We start from the raw sequence: 21,251 nt of genomic DNA, 5'->3' as shown, positions 1-21,251 counted from the left end.
GATAAAAATTAAACATGAGCAAGAGGCTCTTATTAAAACATAATAAGAAATAAACTATTGTATTCAGACAGCTAAGGAGAGATCTTTATTGCATTTTTGCCATATACAAGTTAAACAGAATGAAAAAAATATTGCTATTTTAAACCAAATACTACTGTTTGGACATTTAAGACCAGGCTTGTCTGCTATGGTTACACAAAGGTGTAATGGCTTAAAAAAACAGTAAGAAAACAGTCTGTCCATTAGGTTTGTGTGTCCTTTGATCAAGAGTACAGTAAAATCAACCTGACTTTACAACCGTTCCTTTTCTCCAGGCAGTCCGATTACTGGGATGTCCTTATTTGTACTGCTCTTTTCTTTTCATCTGCTCTGAATAGTGGAATGTCCTGTCGTCAGCCTTCTAGCCTAGAGGAATGTTAAATCTTAAAACCATTGCACTGTTACCTCTTAGTTACTTCCATACACTACCAACACCTGTGAACCTTCCCACAACCTACCTACTGAAGTATTTCCTTCCTATTCCTGGTCACTGAGTGCTCAGGCACCAGGCTGCTGCGTTCCTGAACATGGTCAGCCACGGGGAAGGGGAGAGGGAGGTTCTGAAGGACGTGGGGGCCCAGGGCCACTGCCAGGACAGCACCGCTCGCTCAGGGTGGGGCATCATGGCCAGGTGCCGGCCATCTTCCGAGCAGAGCCCCGCCAGGCCCTGGCAAGAGCCATTGGGGTTCATGGGGTACTCCTCCGTGGGGGCCCCCGCGTCATCCACGTAGCGCAGCGGGGCCAGGGACGCGGACAGCAGCCTCTCCAGAGCGGCCTGAGACCGGAACTGCATGAGGCCTGCAGGAAGGGGACAGCGGCAGAGACACACGAGGAGGAGAGAGGGAGAGTGTGACGTTGTGGGTTATTCTGGAGATTTCCTGGCCCACCTGTCTTCTAATTAATTAGTCCAGACACCTTCCATTAATCATTAAGACTATAGCAGATATTTACTAGTATGTTATTTCAATTACATTGATTTATTTTAAGTGGCAAGAGCCTTTATTCACTGATTCCCTCACTACAGAGAACAGACAGGCCTTGGATGAACGACAAGCCTGGCTCCAGGAGTCAGAGCAGAGCAGAGGCCAGACGAGAGAGAACAGAAAGAAAGCTGCCACTCACCCTCTCCATGTGCCACCCACACGCCCAGCGTAGAGCCCTCCATGCCCTTTAGCATGATGGCAGGCGACGGCAGGATCCCCAGACTCACGAACCGCGACTCAAACCGCCCCGACGTGTTGTGGGTCAGAACCACGCTGTGCTGTGACGCTCTGCCCCCTGCTGGATGGAAGCAGAAAGGAGAAGATTCTCGTATGAGAAAGAAATCACATTAACCTCAATTTTGCATAAGGGCTCTTAAACTATGTACAGGTCAAATACAATAAGTGAAAAATAATCAAAAATAAAGTTCTTTCGCCAGTACAAAACAGTTTAAAAGAACTGTCCCCGACTGTGTAATACATTTTTGTACTTCCTCTGAATTTGGAATATGCTAGCAGAAATGTGGCGAAGCAGTTCCAGATATTCATTTTACAGAACATACTATTCTTTTACTCTCCTAAAGGACATGTTATATTAAAAATCTTTTGATTACTCATAAATGACTTGTTTACAAAACAGACAAACAATTTAAACCTAAGAAGTGTAATATAATGGCAGCAGAGTGGCGCAGTGGCTAGCATTGTTGCCTCCCAACCCTGGGGCCCTGGGTTCAATGCTAAACCTGGGGTGCTGTCTGTGTGGAGTTTGTATGTTCTCCTGGGTTTCCTCCAGGTGCTCCAGTTTCCACCCACAGTCCAAACACATACTGGTAAGTTAACTGACTTCTGGAAAACTGGCCCTGGTGCGAGTGTTTGTGTCTATGTGTCTTCCCTGTGGTGGACTGGTGTCCCGTCTAGGGTATTCCCCACCTTGTCCCCACTGCTTGCCAGGACAAGCACCATTACCCTGAACTGGAGGAAGCAGTTACAAAATGGATGGGTGTAACGTTAAAACATAATGGGGTAAAAACAGCATTTTGAGGATCAGATAAGAAAGGAAGAAGCCATCGCCCTGCCGTCTCGGAGCCCCCCTGAAGCGGTACCTGTCCCCGCTGGGTCCTCAGGGTGGGCTCCCACCCAGCCAAGCAGGGCCATCAGCTGGCAGCCGTTACACACGCCCAGGCTGAAGGTGTCCTGGCGACAGCGGAAGGCTTCAAACTGAGCCTGTGCGCGGGGGTTAAAGGTCACGGTGGCAGCCCATCCTGGGTGGAGAGAGAGAGCAAGACGAGTGCGAGTTAGAGGGAGAAGACTGTGAGCTATCCAAGAGGAGGAGGGCAACTGAGAGAGAGGGTGAGACAAGAGACAGAACCCTTTGTTATAAACACACGTATATAGTTTATTCTCCTGCTGTTTTCAAGAGACTACTGAGGCCAATCAGCCGTAGAGTTAGCACATTCCCAGTGATCTGTGGCTCGATCCTGCAGTACCTTTAGCGGAGCCCAGGACATCTGCATAGCTGAAGCCGCCCACAAACACCACACCTCTGAAACGTTCAAGGGTCACAGAGCCACAGCACAGATCCTGCATGGTCACATCCCATACCTGAGAGGGATAAAGATAGAGTATGAATTACCAATCCATCTTATTACTTAACCAAGAATTGAAGACTTTTTTCATAGGAACATCTATCTCAAGAAGAACTATTTTTTTTTGTTTCATGCTTGGGCTGTTAGGGGTGTACACTGCAGATTCCCTGTCAAAATGAAACAACTCCCAGTAATGATAAGACTAAAGGAAATGTTATTATTATTATTTGTACTTACTTTCTGAATTATTTTAAATACATATACGTTAAGTGCTTTTTAATATGTAAAATGGCCTTTCTTCACAGATTGTATCAGCGAGACAAATTAAATATAGACCTTAGATTAAATATAAACCTGGCCTCCAGGAATCAGGGCTCATAAATTGAGAAGTTCGAGTTCCAAACCTGTAATGGGCAATCATGACCACTAGAGGGGGTGAAACTGCTGCTGGGCTGCACATCCGCCCTGTGGTTTCCCACAGAGGGAAACTGTTATTCAGTTAGATCTTATAATTTCACTAGAATTAATCTGGAAGCCCCTAACTTTAATGGCAAACAATTAAAAAAAGGAATGACTGCTTAAGCTTAACCGGAAGGTTGTGTTCTGCCTGTTCAGTAACAGTTAATGCCAAGAGGGGGCCAAACTTAAATTCCTCAGGGTTGTGCGAGAGTGGGGGCCGTACCTCAAATCCGGCCATGAGCAGAGCAGCGGCCATCTCTCGGTCCCCATTACTGCCCTCCTCGCGCACAACAGCCACTCGCGGCTTTTCCTGGGCTGGGCAGACGAACAACAAATAGTTTCACACACGTGAACAGGTTCATAACCTAAGAGGTCATGGGTCAAACTTGAGGGTTTGTTTATCTTTCTTACAAGATCATGGAATCCTTAGGAAAATTAAGCAATCTTTAGAACAGCTGGATCAGCAACTTCATTAACACTGCACAGTGAATCTGAAAATGTGCAAACTAACTGTTCTAATGTCACACAACTCAACCATAACCTTTTACCACAACTACTTGACACCTGAAGAAGGCTTCACAGCTGGAACGTTGTGTCTCTTTTCTTTTCAGCACGGAATAAACCTTCTCCTGTTGCTTCACAACTTTTTATACCCCTATCGCCTCCTCTTAGCCCCTCCCCCTTGCCACTCTCCCCACCTTACCCAGGTCTTTCAGGACGGGAGGGGTCTGGGCTGGATCAAAGGTCAGCTTGTAATTGGGCGCTGTGCGTCTAGCTAGCCCCTCCTCTTCCTGCTGCACACAAAGCGGATTGGCCTGTAGGCGCTCCAGCTGGAAACTGGTGGACTCCCACAACGCCCTGAGGTCGGGCAGTCGTTCACAAAGCACTTCCTGTCCACACACACTCACCCTGACCTGGAAGAGAAAGGAAAACGGGCTGCAGAGGTCAGCGAAAGGTCAAAAGGTGGCACAGCAGTACAGCTGGAGTGACAATAAAGAAGTGGGTTGTTATTAGTTTAATGGGAGATTTATCCTTTTCATCCTTTTTAATGAGAATGAAAGGATTAGATACGAGCACGATAATGTAACCCACAGTTCTTCAACTCTGGTCTTCAAGGGGAAAGGTAATGATATAAAGACATACAGGGAGAATCCTGAATTTCCCTAATTATGTTGCAAGTACTGTCAAGGCCCAGCCCGGAGATCAGACGATGTGGTCCAGCACCTGTGCTTTTAACAAACTGCTAGTATTCTGCTCACAGTGTGGGTCAGGCATTACCATGGACTGGGGTCCAAAGCCTGTTGTTCTGCCAATCCTGTGACAGGTGAGGCCTGCATCAGAGTAGCTCTGACACACCAGGGACACACTGGACTCAGACACCTCCAGAACCAGACCCAGTTCCTCCGAGAACAGGACATCTAGCACTGTAAGAGTGAAAGTACAAAGTAAGGACATGTAAGGACAAGTGAAAAACCTTCTGGATCCACACCTTTACATTTCTGGATAACTAATTGCTTTTAGGAAAAACTGTAATAGTTTGTGCCCGTTCCGCATACATGCGTACATACATAACAGTATTTTTCAAGAAAGGGTGCTTAATTTTTTTTTATTAATACGACAAAGAAAAGATAAGGAGATGGAGTAGAAGGAAGAGGAGACAACAGAAAAACAGAAGGGAGGTAAATAGGAAGGGGAATGAAAGGTAAGAAGGTACATTAAGTGATTACAGAGGACAGCAAAAGATGAGAGGCAGACAGAGTGGTAAAGCCTTAGATACACACTGACCTCCAGGACCCTGCAGGGGCAGGTCCACCTCTATCCCACGATTCCCGGCGAAGGCCATCTCCAGAAGGCAGGAAATCAGCCCTCCATCACTGACATCATGTCCTGCGCTGAGCAAGGAGTCTGACGGAAAGAGGGGGGGGGGGTCAAATATTCACTCCTGCGTCCATAGCGACAAGCAAGTGAGTTGAGTAGTGATACACAGGCCCCTTCAGGCTCTGCAGAGGGGTCAGAGGTCAAAGTCAAGAGAGTAAGACAGAGTATACAAGTGTCAGAGAAAATGAAAGGGTAAGTGGTGAAGGAGAATGTGAGGATGAAATGCACACCATCTGAAAAATGTATAATATCTAAAAATGTACCATACTGGCCTACAGAGACCACAAGGAAGAGAGAGAAGCGGCTCACCCTGTATAAGGCGCTGGGTGGTGTTGAAACAGGTGACCAAATCTCGTGGACAGTCAAGGTCAGGGGCGCAGTCTCCCAGCTGAGAGAAACACTGAGCCAGAGCAGAACCGCCCAGCCGGTACTGACCCACACACACAGGCACATACAGCAACACACCTGCAGCACCAGACAGAAACATCCTTTGACACAACCGGACGTCTTTTCAGACCAATACAGCCTTCTTTGGGCAAGAGGGCTACTTGTGTCGTATACGTCCGATGGAGCAACAGACCCTTTGGAGCTCATGAATGAGGCGGGGATCACAGGAGTGAGAAGATGAGATATTACGATGATGAACTGAATACGTGCTTTCATAAAATTTTAAGTGCTCACTTATCCTTAAACAAAACCATCACAACAAAAATGACATTCAGATTGTGATTACCATAGCTGCAGCCTGAGGATTTAATTCCATAAACTGGTCTTGAAGGTTCAGCAAATTATCAGCACCCTACTTATTACCCCCAGTCTCAGTCTCTCTGTTCACCACCCGATCCTCCCCACAGTTATCTGCTGTGTCACGTCTTTACAAGGGCTACAAATGAGTGGAAGCCAAGAACTAAGCAGGGGATTTAATCCATCTCTTTCTGTAAAGAAGCCAACATTTCAGCTTCAACAACATGGCTGGATAGCTTGATCTATATTCCCGCAAGCCCTGTGGGAAAAGAAGAGCCTTTATGATTTTAGAAGTCGATACCCCTTAGGATACCTCACCTTTGCCTTCAGGGTCCTTGAGGTCAGGGGTCACAGTGGCAGTAATGTCAGGACTAACAGCATAGACTGAGATCACCAAAGCACCTGGGGGAGACAGAGAGAAACGTTATTGATTACAGGCTGAATGAACAGCTGCACCTTAATTAAGATCCACACAGACATATGGCAAGAAAGACAGACAGATGGTACACAGATATGCAGTCTGGAGAAGTAATGACTCCTAACTGGGAGGCTGTGAGTAAAGATTCCTGTTGTACAAAATAGAACAAGGTACTTCACACAGGGTGCCTCAGCAAACAGCCCGCATGTATGAATGAGAAGCACATGGAGTCCAAGTTCCCTTCGATACGTTATCAATAAAACTATTAATCAATAGCACAAACACCACGCTACCTGGTGCCTTGACAGTGTGCCCACCGACACGTGCTGCCATGCTCAGGGAGTCTTTGCCCCCATCCACGGCCACACCCAGCTGGCCCATGACATCACACATTGCCTGGCACGCCTCGCGGAGCGCCGCGCCCTCGCCTGGCAGCTTTGCGGCCCACATCCAGTTTCCGCTGCATTTCACATCCTGGCCGCCAGGGGGAGACAGAGACACAGCGAGCATGAGCTGAGGTTTCGAGGGAGACTCAACCAGCAGAGCAAAACACAGCAGGAGGAGGGAAGCACGGACGACTGTAGTGAATGTTTGTCCTACAGGAAAACAGCAGGGAGACCGGGGAACTTTGGCACTTCAGAAGGTAGCAAAAGATCCTACAGAAGGCGGAACAGCGAGAAGGCTGTTTTTTTTTTAACTTGTGCCTCGTCTTTAGAGCCGAGTGTAACTGCTCAAGCACCTAGTCTTGGATAATCCAGTGCTGTTGATTTGTCAATCAAAAAAAATAAAGAAAACTTGTAAAGCATACAGGTGACACAAAAACAGAATGGATAACACACAAACACTCCAGAAGCTGTGAAGGAAATAGAAAATGATTCAAGACTGGGCAGAAACCTAGCAATTTAAATGTTTAATGCGTGTGGCATCTTCATCCTCTGACCATAAAGTGCTATAAAATATAAGGTCACTCACTATTGTTTTGAATATGTGCTCATTCCAGTTACTAAATTCTTTAATAGGTCGGCGATTTACTCTCCAAAGATTTTCCTCACATACATGCCCCCCCCAGCAACGGCGAGGTGAGAGGAGAACGGAAACGCACCCTGAGTGCGGACACGCGCGCGAAGACCAGGTTGGTGAGGGCCTCGCCCACCGCCATGCGCGCCCCCGCGGCTGGGGACACCAGGCCTTTCACAGGCTGCTCCCCCACCGCGGTCGCCGCCCCCACACAGTCGAAGGGGGACAGCGCTACCACGGCGACGTCGGCCAGGGGCGTGTGGAGCGGACCGACGCACTGCTGCTGCGCTACCAGCCCCGTCACTGAGCGGTCCACCTGGGGGCAGAGAGAGACGGAGTGATGGAGGAACGCCGAGACGGTGACTGGCAGGGGGAGACGGTGAAGACCAGGGAACCGGCGGGACGGACCTTGTTAGTGAGGAATCGTTTGCTGGCCACAGCCGGCAGCCTCAGCACGCGCTCCAGTGCCACTCGAACGGACAGGTCAGGGGGCAGGGTCAAGGGTCGAAGGTCGGGCTTCATACTCTTCAAAACAAACTCCTGAGGGAGATGACAATGAAGTTCAGTCAAGGCCAGTGCAAAAGAGAGGCCCCCCTAGCCCACTTGTTAAATGATAATTAATTGATCCAGGTATCTCATCCAGCCTTTTCTTGAAGTAAGCAAAAGTATTGACTTCAACCACATGGCTGGGTAGCTTGTTCTGACTCCCACCACATTTGAGTAAAAAAGTACTGTGTGTTCTTGGTTTTATACTCGGTCCGGGTAGTTTCCGCTTGTGTCCTTCGGTTAGTGTTTCACTGTTCATTCTGAAGAAATCCTCTGGATTGACTTCGTCTGGGCCTTCTGGGATTCTGACTACCTGCATCAGGACCCGTCTAAAGGTTTATTTCCTTCAGCCTTCCATTTGAGGAAAATCCTTTAAGCTCTGATAAGTACCTAGTTTCTCTTCCGTGTACTGAATCCAAAGCCAAAATATATTTTTTGTAATGTCATAACCACAATTTTATACAGTATTCTAACTAATACCTTGTTAAACATGTTCTCCACAGTTTCAACAACCCTTGATCTGAGTTTAGGTTTAAGACTATATTGCCTCATTTTTTGTTTGCCCTTTTTATTTCTTCCCCAAATTGCCAGAAGTTGTGAGTAATATGTTATTATTAACTCCAAAGACTGTATTTTGTATAACTGTAAAATGCAGTCCAGGCTCAAAGCTGACTGAAATTCTGATCAATCAAGATTGATCATGCCAGCCCACCTTTCCTCCACCTAAGTATCCAGCTTTCATGTGGTTGTTCTCTACTTGAACAGCATGAACGGGGACTGAGGCTCCCTGTGACGGCACAGCACTCCACACAGGTGCCCTGAAACCTCCATTGGACCAGACATCTTCGAAAGGATGTGTGGGTAGACATTCAAGACTGGAGTAAAAAAACCCAAGCAAAAAGCACACTGGAGCAATGGAGAAAACCGACACTGGAGCCGAACAGCTCCTGCGCCCTCGGCCTGCTCCCTTCTCTCACCTTCTGCGGCATCTTCCCCAGCACCCAGTCCAGCTCCAGGTCCACTGGGCACCTCACTGCGTCACCCTGGGCAGCAGGCCCATGGAGGTCATCCACCAGCACAACCTGCAAATGGTGCAAGGAGTCAGAAAGGCATTGATGAAGAGAGAATAAACCGAGCCAGAGAGACAGACCAAGGTAAACAACCATACAGGACATGCCGGAAAATGTACAGAGATGGGTGCATATCACAGAGAGAAGGGTCAGACACTAAAACCAAGCAGATAATGAGGAAATTAAAAAAATCTATATTATTACAGTGTAGGATGGCGACAGGAAAATAAAGAGCTGTAATGCCACATTGGGTCACAAGAGGGGGTGAGAGCCTTCTTTAAAATGTTGGCAAGGGACTTGTTCTTTGAGACCACCCCCCTGGGTGAAACACTGGAAAACAGATCAACACAGGGGAATTCCACGAGAAACTCAGGTGTCAAAGGGTATGGTCTTAAAAAAGGCAAGACAAACAACACCGCTGAAAGAGCGGAGCTTTATTGGGTCAGCTAGACCTCTACTACAGCTTAAAAAAAAAAAGAGTGTACAGGTCAGTTATCCAACACTGACCAGGACAAACAGGTTTTTACTGCACAAACAGGTAAAAAAAGCTTATTTTCTCTTTCTAAGGGAAACTAGTTACTAAAGCAATACTTGTGAAAAGAACATTTGATTCATAAGCCAACAAGGGCATGTTTACTGGAGTTTCAGGGACAAGTTTCACAATAGAAAAAAAACATCTGCAAATATCCTGGTCAAATAAAGTCAATCTCACAAACGGACGAAGATTAACATTCTGCACAAGGACTGAGAACAGAAGCATGAAGCAAGCAGGCCCACTGACCTTGCCATCCCCAGTGATCTTCCCAACAAAATCCAGGGGACACTTTTCTCGAGCGCACACTTTCTGCAGGAAGTCTCGGTCAGAGGAGCGGATGAGCAAAGCATTGCTCTCTTGGTATTCTGCCCCCCAGATCTCCAGCACACTGAGCGTGGGGTCACCTGTCTGAGACCGAGAGAGGGGTGTGAGCCCAGAGCAGCTTTGCCAGAAGAAAAGGGGAGGGAGGAGGCCTCACCTTGAACTTGCTGGCGTAGATAATGGCTCCCGCTGGCTCAATCAGCTCCTTCAGAACATTCCCTGCACACACAAACACAACACGCCGTCACTCCGAAACCCCTCTCTGCTCTCACAGGACAGGCCTCGAAATTTCACAGCCTCTCCTGCAGCTCATGTCGATGGCTGTGTCAATTCATACTCTTCAGGTTGTTGGGTTTTTAATTGAAAGCAAGGTATTTTGTTGCTCTTAAATGTGTTGTTTGGCATTTTTCTCTCAAACAAATGGAAAAATCGCTTTGCTGAACTTGACAGAGGATGGCTTGTAATGCTCTTGACTTGTTTCCTGGAGTGCGTGCACCCTGCTTACCATTCCCCCCAGCCCCCTGGTCGTGGATGCTGCACACAGGGTTCCGGTCACAGCGCTCAATGCAGGCCCTCAGCGCACGGTTCATCTTCTGCTCCATCTCCGCATCGCCCCGCTGCACCGCCCCAAAATCCAGGTCGCTGGAGTTGTCACCCTGCACCTACTTGCACAGACATGATCTGTATCGCAACAAGCTCAGACCTGCCCCTGACGCACACAGACATGCAGCGGCAGACACTCAGACACGCAGACACGGTCACTGATGGCACAGAGGTGGAGCCCAGTGGAAACACAGGACTCAAACTGGGAGGAGGGTAGGAAAATGGAGGGCAATGGGAGATGGGGGATGTACGTGCCTGTATAGACGAAGCTGCCCCTCCTCCAACGCCGATTCTGTATACAGGACCCCCAATCTTCACCACCTCCATTCCTAAGAAAGAGGGAGACGGGGTTAGAGAGAACATATCCTACATGTATTCATAGTATGAATGAATCCCTTCTTAAACATAAACAAAATTAAGCATAATTTAATAGATTTTACAACTGTAGCTTCCCTTTACACGTAGACTTCAATATTACAACTTTGCCTTTAACTAGGTGAGCGCTGAGCAGTGAGGGCTCAGGCATCCCCTGAAACCTAGACTTCACTGTTATATTATTCACAACTGGGGATTCATCACATACAATGAGAAGAGTCTGGGAATTACATTCAAATTTTGTTGCAGGTAATAGCTGACACAGACATTGCATTAAGATTGACAATATGCAGAAGCCAGGGACAATTCCTAAACCAGGACTTGTCGAACAGTAGTTTAAGTATCAACCAAAATATCAAAAGTGACTAAATAATCTTCAACAAAATGTAACATATTTCTGCTATCTTCCTACCCTAGATTAACCATTTGAGCAGCTAGCAACAACAAAACGAGCTAGAAAGGCCGATCTGCCTCCTCCTGTTTGTATTGTCTGCTGTGTTTTTGGCTGTCGGTGGGAAATAGCCCAAGGTGACTGGTTCCTCACCTGGCTCCGCCCCCTCTTTGGCGACATGCCGGTCATCGATGGAGCCCACTCCCCCGCTGAACATGATCGGCTTGATCCACTCCCGCCTCTCGCCACTCGGCAGCTGCATCCCGAAAGAGCGGGCGAACCCTGGAGACGGAAGAGGACAGGGATGAATGAAGGCCCGTCTTGCGTCACCCTTACCCATAACCCAGCCTTTTCGTCTTGAACCGCACAGAACCAGGACTGCCACAGCACAGCATGAAGGGAGTTGAATAAAGGAGGCCGTGTTCATGGTCTTTTAAAAGAGGAAAAAGCTGGTGTGTTATTAAATCTTCACTGCCTTACACTGCTGAAAGCAGTTCTGGTCCCAGAAGAGCTGGTACTACCAGGTTACCAGGTTTCATAGTTTAGGAACAAACAGAAGATGAATCAGAAGACTGCTGCAGGACAGCAGGGGTACCTGCCAAGACTGGCTCGCCAAACTTGTTCCCGTAGTCGGACGCCCCATCACTGGCTTCGATAGCAACCTGGAGGGGGGGCGCGAAATTGGGAGGGTATTCCCACCCCTCCTCTTCCCACGGCAGGGCATAACCTGAGAGACAGAGAGACAAAGGACAAAGAGGGGAGAAAAAAGAGAAAGAGAGAGAGAGGAAAGCTCAGGGTGGTAGAGGATATAGCAATCGTTTTGATTTCATTTTAAATATATCAAACCTTAAAAACTGATTAATGTACAGCATTACTTAATGTAAAACAACTTTGCTACATACAGACAAGTGTTATTTAAGCAACATGCCAGCACAAACCAAACTCATAGGTTTATTTATTGGGTCAACAGAAACTTAACAACAGCTGGCAAAACTGAGCAATATCCTGCATGGCTTTTCTCATCAAAGCAGCCTGTAAGTTTGCCTTGTTTTCCTTTCCCACAAACATATATAGGGGGGATACAAGCAGTACCTAAAGGCCATCAAAAACCAAGCAATTAAAATGACCAAGGGTACTTCCTGTGCAATAAAAGGTGTCAAGTGATATCTAACTACAGAAATGTTGTTGTCAGACACCAAAAAATCATTTACATATCTAACACCACACTCATTCAAGGCCCCTCAGGACAATTCCGGATCACCCAGATGGCATCTTGTACCTCCAGCAACCTTATTTACTGCATCTCTTGCAGTAAATGCCCAGCCATCTACATTGGAGAAACAGGAAGGAGACTCGGAGACCGCTTCTGAGAACACGTCAGGGCTGTGAAGATTAAAGATCTCTCCAAGCCCATTGTTTCTCATTTCACCTCTGACGGCCACGACCACACTAATCTCTCCGTCTGTGTTCTCAAAGACGGTTTTCCGAACTCATACATCAGAAAGACTACAGAAACTAAAATTATACTGGAGCTAGGCTCACGACAGACTACTTTTCTTCTAAATTCTCTCTATTCATTGTAGGTTTCATTTCACACTTCTCTTCACCTATCCTGACTTCGCACCTCCTGATTGGCCTCTCTGTCTGTCCCCTGTTCCCGCCTCTGGCCCCTCCTCTCTCCCAGCTTTTGTTCTCCAGCTACATTACCTTTGATTACTGTCCTGTCTTTCTCACACCTGAAGAAGGCTCCGCGGCCGAAACGTTGTGTTTTCTTCCTTCTCTTTTCAGCATGGAATAAAAATATTACTGGTTCCTTTGCACCAGAAAATCATTACAGCTTTTGCAAAAATATCTGCCCATTAAAAAACCCAAAACCCGAGTACATTTGAGTCCGGTTACAGATTCTTCTTTAAACACTGACTGACATCTCTAATCACACAGGGAGTAAGAAGGAGGGGGCAGCAGGAGGGTACGAGGGTACGAGGGGTGGCAGCTCTCACCTGGGAGGTGGAGGTTGCCGAAGCAGTATCCCGCGGTGCCGGCGATGACGTGCGCTCCCCGGCCCGTGCTCTGGACATCGCGGATACGCCCCCCCGTGCCTGTGGTGGCACCGCTGAACGGAGCCACGCCTGGAGCGAAAGACAGGACGGGAGAGGAGAGGCAGGGCCGAAACAAGGGGACGCCCGTCACTTGTAAGCTACAGCCGCCTGAAGAACAAACACTGGCAATTTCAATGCTTTCAGTGACGGAGGGGGGGATAAGCAAAGAGGAAAAATACAGCACCGAGACGAAAGGACAGATGGGATAACCAGGAAACAGAGGGGCAGCAGAAACGAGCCCGGGATTTGAATACAGAGGGGAGTGGGGGTCATGGCGAGACACGGGGGTGTCGGGAGCTGACCAGTGGGGAAGTTGTGCGTCTCAGCGGTAAAGATGACATGACGAGTGGCGCGCAGCCTGCGGTAGGGGCTGGACTGGGCTGGGTCCTCAGGGTACAGGCACTCCACCTCCCGGCCCTGGATACCACTGCGCACGCACAGACACGGACACGGACACTGCTGCAGTCAGACACGGGCTTGCTGCTTCTCCCTCTCTCTGTCCCTACTAGCCCAAAACCTCCCGCATTCCCAGCCCTGACCTCTAGTGCACACTGCCTCCCTCTCTGTCACTCCCTTCCCTCAGACTCCAGATTTCACACTCGGATTCCAAGAGCTTTATTGGCATGACCAACTGACTGCCAAAGCAGATACAATTAACAACATTTACAGATATTTTCAGTATAAACACAATATTAGACATTTGGATGCAACACATAAAACATTACTGAAAGACAGGCTTACTGTGTGTTCCCCAGGCTGTGTCAGGAAATCAATCACACTGTATTATTATTATATTATTATTATTAATGAGAGACAGGCTATTCTATTTTCTTCTCCCCTCCCCCAGGGGGAATGGGAGCTGTTTCTGGCAGGTGTGAGAATTCTGGGATTAGATATGTTATTTTAGGGAAGAATGCTTGTCTGATCCCAGTGCGGTACAGCAGAACGTGCATCTCTGTCTCTGCCTATCAACACTGGCAGTGGCAGCACCTCCTGTCCCAGACCTTCATGAGTCCATCTCAGTCATAATAATGCTACCTTGACCCCACCCATTCACCCTAAGGGTGTGATAACACACTGACTTCTTACCTGCTGTTGTCACAGAACTTGATAACATTATTTTGGTTGCTATGGCGCTGGGTACCCATAATGAGGCTGAAAAGAGACTCCTCCTGCTTCTGTCCATCGATTGTCATGGCACCTCTAAAGAACCAATGGCGGCTGTGCTCACTGAGGAGGCGGGACAAAGAGGTGGAGGATGTGTCAACTGTTATTGCCGAACAGAAAATGTTACATCTGCAAGCAGAATGAATTGTACACACAAACAGTTGCACTGCCCCCATCCCCTTCACCTGTTAGATTGGGCCAGGTCGAAGCACTCCACGCTGGTGGGGTTCCTACGAACCCTCTGGAACAGAGCAGTGTAATAATCCAGGTCCCAGTTGTCAAAGGCCAGTCCTGCACAACATCAAACACTGGCTCTCAGGGTGTGTCACCACTGGAAATTAACCCTAGCAGGTCCTTGTTAACACACTATAAAACAGCAGCCGTTGTTTAAGGCCCTCATCTGTTCTTAGTTAAATTACTTAATGTCAGATATTAAAGTCAGAAAACCTGCTTCATTTCTCATTTAAGAAGCACTCAAACCATCATGATTAATTTCCAAGCGCTTGATTCCCATTTGGTAATGCAATGAATTGCAGGCAAGCATGTGTGTATATGTCAATATATATGTGCAATAGGAAAATAGTGCATAAAATGTATTTTAATAAGCAATACTTCATTTTCCTTCATTGTTCCTCTATTGACTTGAAATCTTGCTCTTGACTCCCTTTATAGATTAATAGATTGATTGGGCTCATGGATGTACATTAAACAGCACGAGAGGTAAAAATTTTCTTCTTAATTAAAAAGCGTGGCAAATTCCGTAAGAGCCTCATGTGAAACCCATTAAGAAAAATTGAAAAAAACGTCAATCTTGTGACAAGTGAAATTATTTAATCTAATTAGGCATCTTGTGAGCCCATTTATGTTGTGCTGCACTGTAGAACAGGAAGGTGCTGCATCTGACCAGACCTATATACTTAATACAACACAGTGATCGAATGGGACTAGGGATACTGAAAGACAGCCTTATTATTCACCCCCATTCCTCCCCCCAACTCCCCCATCATACAGATATCTCATTCTGGGCCCTACATACCCCCTGATTGGTTGGCTCCCTCTTCCATTTCCCTTACCCAGCTCCTGATTGGCTCTCTCCAGGGCGTGCCGACCCTCCCCTAGAATGTTGACCTCAAAGACCTCTTGTGGGTGTGTCTCCACAGCAAAGGACTGGACAGGCTGGGAGTAAACACACTCCGTCATCTTGTCAAAGAGGGAGGCTATCAGTCGATCCACCTCTTCGGCTCTCAGCTTCTCTTCCGGGCCATCCCTGGGCTGTAGAGGACAGACAACTGCTTAGATGGAAATATCCAATTCGTCTGCTCAGGTTAATCAAATCCCATCCCCCAATGAGACAACACAGTTTTAGTCCAGACGCAAAGAACGCAATTCTTTTCCAGGAACGCAAATGTTTTCCAGGCATTCCTTCTCACCTCCCAAAAAACCCAAAAACTTTTCAATGAAAGTCTTCATATTATTAATGGGCTGAGTAACGAGTAATAATTTAAACGCGTTCTTGAAAATTCAGGTTCAGACGTAGTAAACTTAATTATCAGCTTAGTTCTCTACAACTGCAGTTGCCCTGAAGGTGAATTGTGCAGATGTAGAGATACTCTCTTTGGGTATTTGTGAGGGCACATCCTAACAGAATTGATTAAAATATCTTAACTCAAACAATAACAATATTTACAAAACTGTGAGGAGATGCTCCTACTGTACATTTAGAAATGGGCTCAAAACAGCTTTCCGTTTCAGTCTTTCTATGAAATATTAAATATAGGTAGAACTAGAATAGACTCCTTGCTCTAACTCACTTTATGAGATCCTCATATAAGAAACTAGGTGATCAGTGGTGTCTGGAATAGGAACATTGTTCTGGCAGATGAAAGTATTTCCTGGGATACTGCTGGAAGTGATTTGATTGACCTCCAACAACCCTGAATAGCATTTGATTTGTTTAACAGAACTAACTGAACAACTCTGGGACAGTTAATCAACATCCCCAAGGGGTGTTCAGTGCTCTCTTCATGTCATGGGTGTGGATGTGCCTGTGTTTTGTGGATGGGTTTTGGTAAGCAGCAATTTTGGTGAAGAGTATCCCTTGCTTTCCAGTGTCTCCTTCTGCTGAATAACAACTCAACGTTAGGTTTATCATTTTTCAGTGCTGCTCAGATGAACCGCTCTATTGCACAGACAAAGAGGGGTCTTAGACCATCCCAGCCTGAGTAACCCCAAACTGAGAGGTCCTCCGATTGTTGAGGGCACTGCCAATCCAGCAGGGATGAGAGGAGAAAGTGGTGGTGTTCTTTTCTCTTTTTCCTCACATACTGTAGTGTTTCCAGAAAATGAAAACAAAAAAGAAACTGTCTTATAAATGACCAAAAGTATCCCAGGACAAGAACCCCCTAGTCCAAACCTCTAATGAATGCATCTTTGTGACAGAAAGGTGTTTGACAGTGACAAGCATCGTTCTGAGTATTTGATTGTCTTGTTTCTCCTACCCCTCCAGCACATCTGCATCAGCTCTAAAAAATGGTCTGGGGAACGGTGAATTATCTCCGACACCAGGCGCGACCCTGCATGTCATGTGAAAGGCGCTCGAGTGTTCTACCTTGATCAGGAGCCGGCGGGAGAGCTCTATTCGGTTGACCTCGGTTAACCCCACACCCTGGCAGATGGACACAGCGTTGGTGGACCAGGCAGTGGAGAAATTCAGCCTGCAGCAGAAGGCAGGAAAGAGAGACAAGTTACAGCCCAGTTTCCCGGGAGAACTGCTGAAGCTGTGGCTGGTCCTCTCACTGAATTTCTTGCATATGAATTATCCTTCTACAAATTTCTAACGCAATATTAGCTTTACATTCACATATCAATAATACAGAGGTCACAGTGGTTGACCATTTATTTGAAAGTATAAGTATATTCATATGGTAAACAAACAATAAAGCAGTAAGACTGCTCATACACATCCCTTTCAGAAAGTTGATGCCTTATAAAGCACATTATTATTCTTTATATTATTTATATTACTACTTATATTATTCTACTGTATATTACATGACCATGATTCATCTATGGCTGTACCGAGAGGTAACAAACGCCCTTGGTTCCAACACTCCAGTGTTGTGTGTTGAGCTCCTGACGTTACCTGGGCCCGATCTCCAGCAGCCTCTCGCCCTCCCCCGCACACAGGAAGGGCTGCTCCCTCAGCAGTCCGGGCTCCAGGGGGGGGCTGAACAGCCACAGCAGGACACTCTTCTGCTCTGCACTGGGGGGCTCCGCACCTAAGCGGGGGGCAGAACCCAGGCAGGGAAGAAGAGTCAGTAAGGCCTCCTCTGAGAAAAAGAGGTACCTGCCATCACCCCTTCTCTCTCTGTCCGCCTCTCCTCTTCCCTTCTCACTCCCACTTTTACTTGTTTACTCCCTCCCTGTCACACCCCTCCCCACGCCCTCTTTCTCTTCCTCCTCTCCCTCTCTCACCCCTCCACTCCACACTGTAGCAGCTCTCCGTCAGGATCTCGGCATGCGGGCAGAGCTGGATGGCCCTCTGCAGGCTCCGCCCCCTCTGCGCCTCCTTCCTGTAGAAGTGTAGCACTACCATGGCAACCGATGTGGATCCACACCGAGTCAGGTGTACAGAAACCTACTTCACAACACAGATGACACCCTGGGTTAACACAGGAGAACCACAAAGAACAAAATGAAGGAACCCAGTGCCTGCCACTCCAGACCATTTCTCACAGCGCAACTGGTTACAGTAACCTCCCGAGTTCATGGATTAACAGCCCTCCAGAACCACATTTTGGTCAGCTCCAATTTAGATGCTGAAAGTAGATCCTAGATGGCCTGGAATCACAGTTCTAGGGCCAAAATTAAAAATATTTTTTGTTTTTGAAACGGAAATCAAAAGATTTAGTTTATTTTCCTACCATGCATTGCTTTAAAATTTGTTCATTTTCTGACATACTCCATGGAACAAAGGCATACAAATTTAGAAGCACAGTATCAATCTGTATAGCAATCCCGTACGCCAATCTCACCATTTTTATATATTTGCAAGACACATAATTATTGTAACAGTACTGCAAAAAATAAATCATGAACAAGGTTAAATCAACAGCATCAAAAATTGTTTTGCACAACAGGGCAGAGGAACAAACGTTCTCAATATCATTCTGCCACAGCTAACTGTGAAGAGAGACCCACGCATCAGCCACTACAGTAACTACTCCATGACTATGCACTGGACTCTCACACTGGAGGGATGCACCACTCAACAAAGCCAGTACAAGCCTTAAACAGCTGTAGTGATATGAAGTGATGCCGAAGTCTGTATATGTATTTTTGGAAGGAACCAGAGCCTTCCCCTTTAATTAGATATTAACACTGACAAATCAATAGAAAACTTCCCTATGACAAAGTCCAGTAAGGGAGGGGGGTGGGTTGGTTTGTGCACGGGGGGTCAGAGGGTCCAGTGTGAGAAGCGGTAAAGATCAAGAAACAGGCACACAGGGATACGAGGAGGCTCTTTAAACCACGAGACTCATCCGTTATACTGGGAGCCTGGCCAGTCTGGCCTGCCTGGATCTCAAGATCTTCATTACACACACACACACACACACACACACACACACACGTAGCCAGGCTCAGCCTCTTCTGACCCCCTGTCCGCCTTTCACTCACGAGCTGCAGCTGATCAGTACTTCATTCTCGAGGACCAGCTGACTTTTTCCACACAATGATGTGCATTATCTCAGATCACCAACCTCCTGTCCCCGTCCATCTCCTTAAAAGTCCGCAGCACTTCACCTCCAAATCGGGGATGTTTGTTTCAAACAACAAGACTGGGTTTTATTGTCTAAATCCCAGCCTGCACACCTTTATCTATGTGATAACAGTCTGCAACAAGGCCCGATCTTTAAAGTGTAAAGGGTGTTTTTCAAACAGTGATTCTGACTAATCAAATAAAAGAGTTCGATAAAGCATCCAAGAGTACACCAAGAGTACATCAGGAATGAGCAACACTGACAGAAGGCCTAGAACTATACCTAAATGGCAGGGTTAGACATTAGTTGGGGTGTACTTTTCCTGCATGATGAAAGCTCTAGTTCCATGAAGTAATTAAGCTCAACAACAGTCGGCAATATTCTTGAAACGCTGAAGTTCCACTCCTCTTCATTGCAGCTATGGGTGAGGAGAGCGCGGGCTGGCCAGCATCAGCGTCTATCACATCACATGACTCACATGCTCAAACCTCGGAATTCGAATTAAGAAAGCTCTGCTGCCTGTCAAAACGGCCCATTCTTTGATCCATTTCCTTCCTTTATTAATTCTAAAATGGGGTTTTGGTGTCGCCCGCAAACCGGAGAACCATACCCCGTATATTTGCAGACTGAAGATCGAATGGTGACCCTGGGTCAGTTTCTGCGCTTAATGGAATTAAGCGCAACCTGTTAGATAGCACAAAGACTTCGATTGCTTGGTTCCCTTATTCTCAAAACAAAGTCAGAAAGTCAGTCTTTATGGAGAAATCAACTCGGCTGACAGTTAAAAGATTTCTTATTTTGTTCAATACTGCTTAGGTAGGCGTAGCAAGTTGCCATCGAAGAAGTAACTTTATATAACAGATCCCAAATAAACCATACGCTCAACACGAGTACTAACCCTTCTGTGCAGAAAGCGGATCAGATAAAAGTTCGTACTCCCGAACGAGATTTTTCTACCGTGCCCGGTTCAGTGGAAGAGCCGCTGATCTTCACATGGGAACCTAACTTGGGGAATGGATCAGAGAAGCGCACTTTCTTACAAAGTGTTTCTTTGCATCGCTGTTATTAACTATTTTACAGAGATCCCATGCACTCTGCGAAGACTACTAAGCGCATACATCGTTTGAAACTACAAGCATAACTGGTGTGCTCATAAAATGATAAAGAGCCTTTGGACTGTTTTTACTAATTCTACGTGTCGTTCACAGTTAGTTCGAATGGGAAAGTAAACAACTGTTAAATTTCAAGACTGACCCCCCTGCAGGATCGAAATAATAATGGACCAGAACTTAAAGTAAAAACTTGTATCAGTGCAATCCACGCAACAGGATACCATGACGTTTGTATCAACACGTCTGTTCAGCAAGAGAAAAGATGTTCAATTCTAAAAGTAAAGATTCGATACAGCAAGATTTCTCTCACCCGTCTGCAGTTTCCAATAGCCCTCTCTGGCTCACCCTTCAGTCTGCACGCTTCTCCGATCCGCTCCGTATCCACGTGGGCCGTAAGCTGCCTGCAACACACACAACTGCTCTTCCGGATACAAGGACGTCTTCGGCGCCGCGGTTTGCGCATGCGTTGTTGTCTTGCAGTATTGTTTTGGGGGGAAGAAATGCACAGTACCCGTACTGCACATGGAAATTTAGCACATAATGTTTTGTGAAAAGGATAAATAAGATTCTCGGCCTGGGTGTTGATAGCTAATAAGTCAATCATGGCACTTCGGAAAATACTCAGTGTTCTAGAAAACGAAATAAAGCAGCAGCCTGAAAATTGTGACTTGCCTATCTCAATATATTGGTGACCCCTTTCTGCCCATAAGGACTGCTTTTATTAGCTAAGGAAATGGACAGGGAACTGATCATATTCCGCGGTTTTTTAACAATAAGCTAAATTGTTTTATAAATGAAAATAAAAACAAAATAAAACTCCTTTTTAAATATGAAATGCATGCTCAAATACAAAAACGTGCACAGCATGACTATATATTTAGGTCTTGTAAACGAATATATAAATAGTTAAAGCTGACCTGGGTGTGTTATTCTAAAGAAAGTGTGTAAATGAGAGAAGACCATTCGGTACATACAGTATAGCCCCGTATTTACTTTACGAAAAAGCCTTAAGTGATTAAAACCTGGAGTGTATTAAGGAGTTTTCCCTTAGTCGTGACAGTTGGCCTCAGTAGATACAGTACATCTGCTTCGTTCAACATCTTTAAACACAAGGGTCAACTTACTGTAACGAGGAATGTAGATCAGATTGT

The 21,251-nt window shown here is 46.4% G+C and overlaps 1 protein-coding gene across 5 annotated transcripts; it reads right to left on the bottom strand.

Moving 5' to 3' along the window:
• Window positions 1-66: 66 nt before the first annotated feature.
• Window positions 67-20,600, bottom strand: pfas (phosphoribosylformylglycinamidine synthase). 5 transcript variants are annotated; one of them, XM_069194429.1, is made up of 30 exons: window positions 20,411-20,600; window positions 17,703-17,865; window positions 17,371-17,506; window positions 16,837-16,942; window positions 15,302-15,500; window positions 14,414-14,519; window positions 14,151-14,291; window positions 13,364-13,488; window positions 12,963-13,091; window positions 11,558-11,689; window positions 11,116-11,244; window positions 10,452-10,525; window positions 10,099-10,255; window positions 9,751-9,812; window positions 9,519-9,680; window positions 8,645-8,749; window positions 7,530-7,661; window positions 7,207-7,437; window positions 6,398-6,578; window positions 6,005-6,088; window positions 5,252-5,407; window positions 4,850-4,969; window positions 4,343-4,488; window positions 3,768-3,978; window positions 3,288-3,379; window positions 2,507-2,621; window positions 2,123-2,281; window positions 1,162-1,320; window positions 498-837; window positions 67-405 (listed from the first exon to the last, which is right to left on the bottom strand). In XM_069194429.1, the coding sequence occupies exons 1-29, from the start codon at window positions 20,561-20,563 to the stop codon at window positions 527-529; spliced, it is 4,176 nt and encodes a 1,391-aa protein (XP_069050530.1). In that variant the 5' UTR covers window positions 20,564-20,600; the 3' UTR covers window positions 67-405; window positions 498-526. The 5 variants fall into 5 exon arrangements, with proteins under 5 accessions (XP_069050530.1, XP_069050529.1, XP_069050531.1 ...); XM_069194428.1 differs by having other exon boundaries at window positions 67-837; XM_069194430.1 differs by having other exon boundaries at window positions 67-837; window positions 1,162-1,317.
• Between the last annotated feature and the right edge of the window lie 651 nt (window positions 20,601-21,251).

Source organism: Lepisosteus oculatus, chromosome 9 (genome assembly GCF_040954835.1).
Source record: "Lepisosteus oculatus isolate fLepOcu1 chromosome 9, fLepOcu1.hap2, whole genome shotgun sequence".
Taxonomy (NCBI): Eukaryota; Metazoa; Chordata; class Actinopteri; order Semionotiformes; family Lepisosteidae; genus Lepisosteus; species Lepisosteus oculatus.
The sequence above is the reverse complement of the archived record's forward strand: the minus strand, read 5'-3'. Positions and strand labels throughout refer to the sequence as shown.

Coding starts and splice junctions, on each gene's coding strand:
- pfas (XM_069194428.1), bottom strand. CDS start 20,563: ATGCGCAAACCGCGGCGCCGAAGACGTCCTTGTATCCGGAAGAGCAGT. Junction 10,526..11,115: donor CAAAGAGGGGGCGGAGCCAG/GTGAGGAACCAG, acceptor CCTCTTTCTTAG/GAATGGAGGTGGTGAAGATT. Junction 9,813..10,098: donor CCAGGGGGCTGGGGGGAATG/GTAAGCAGGGTG, acceptor TTGTGTGTGCAG/GGAATGTTCTGAAGGAGCTG.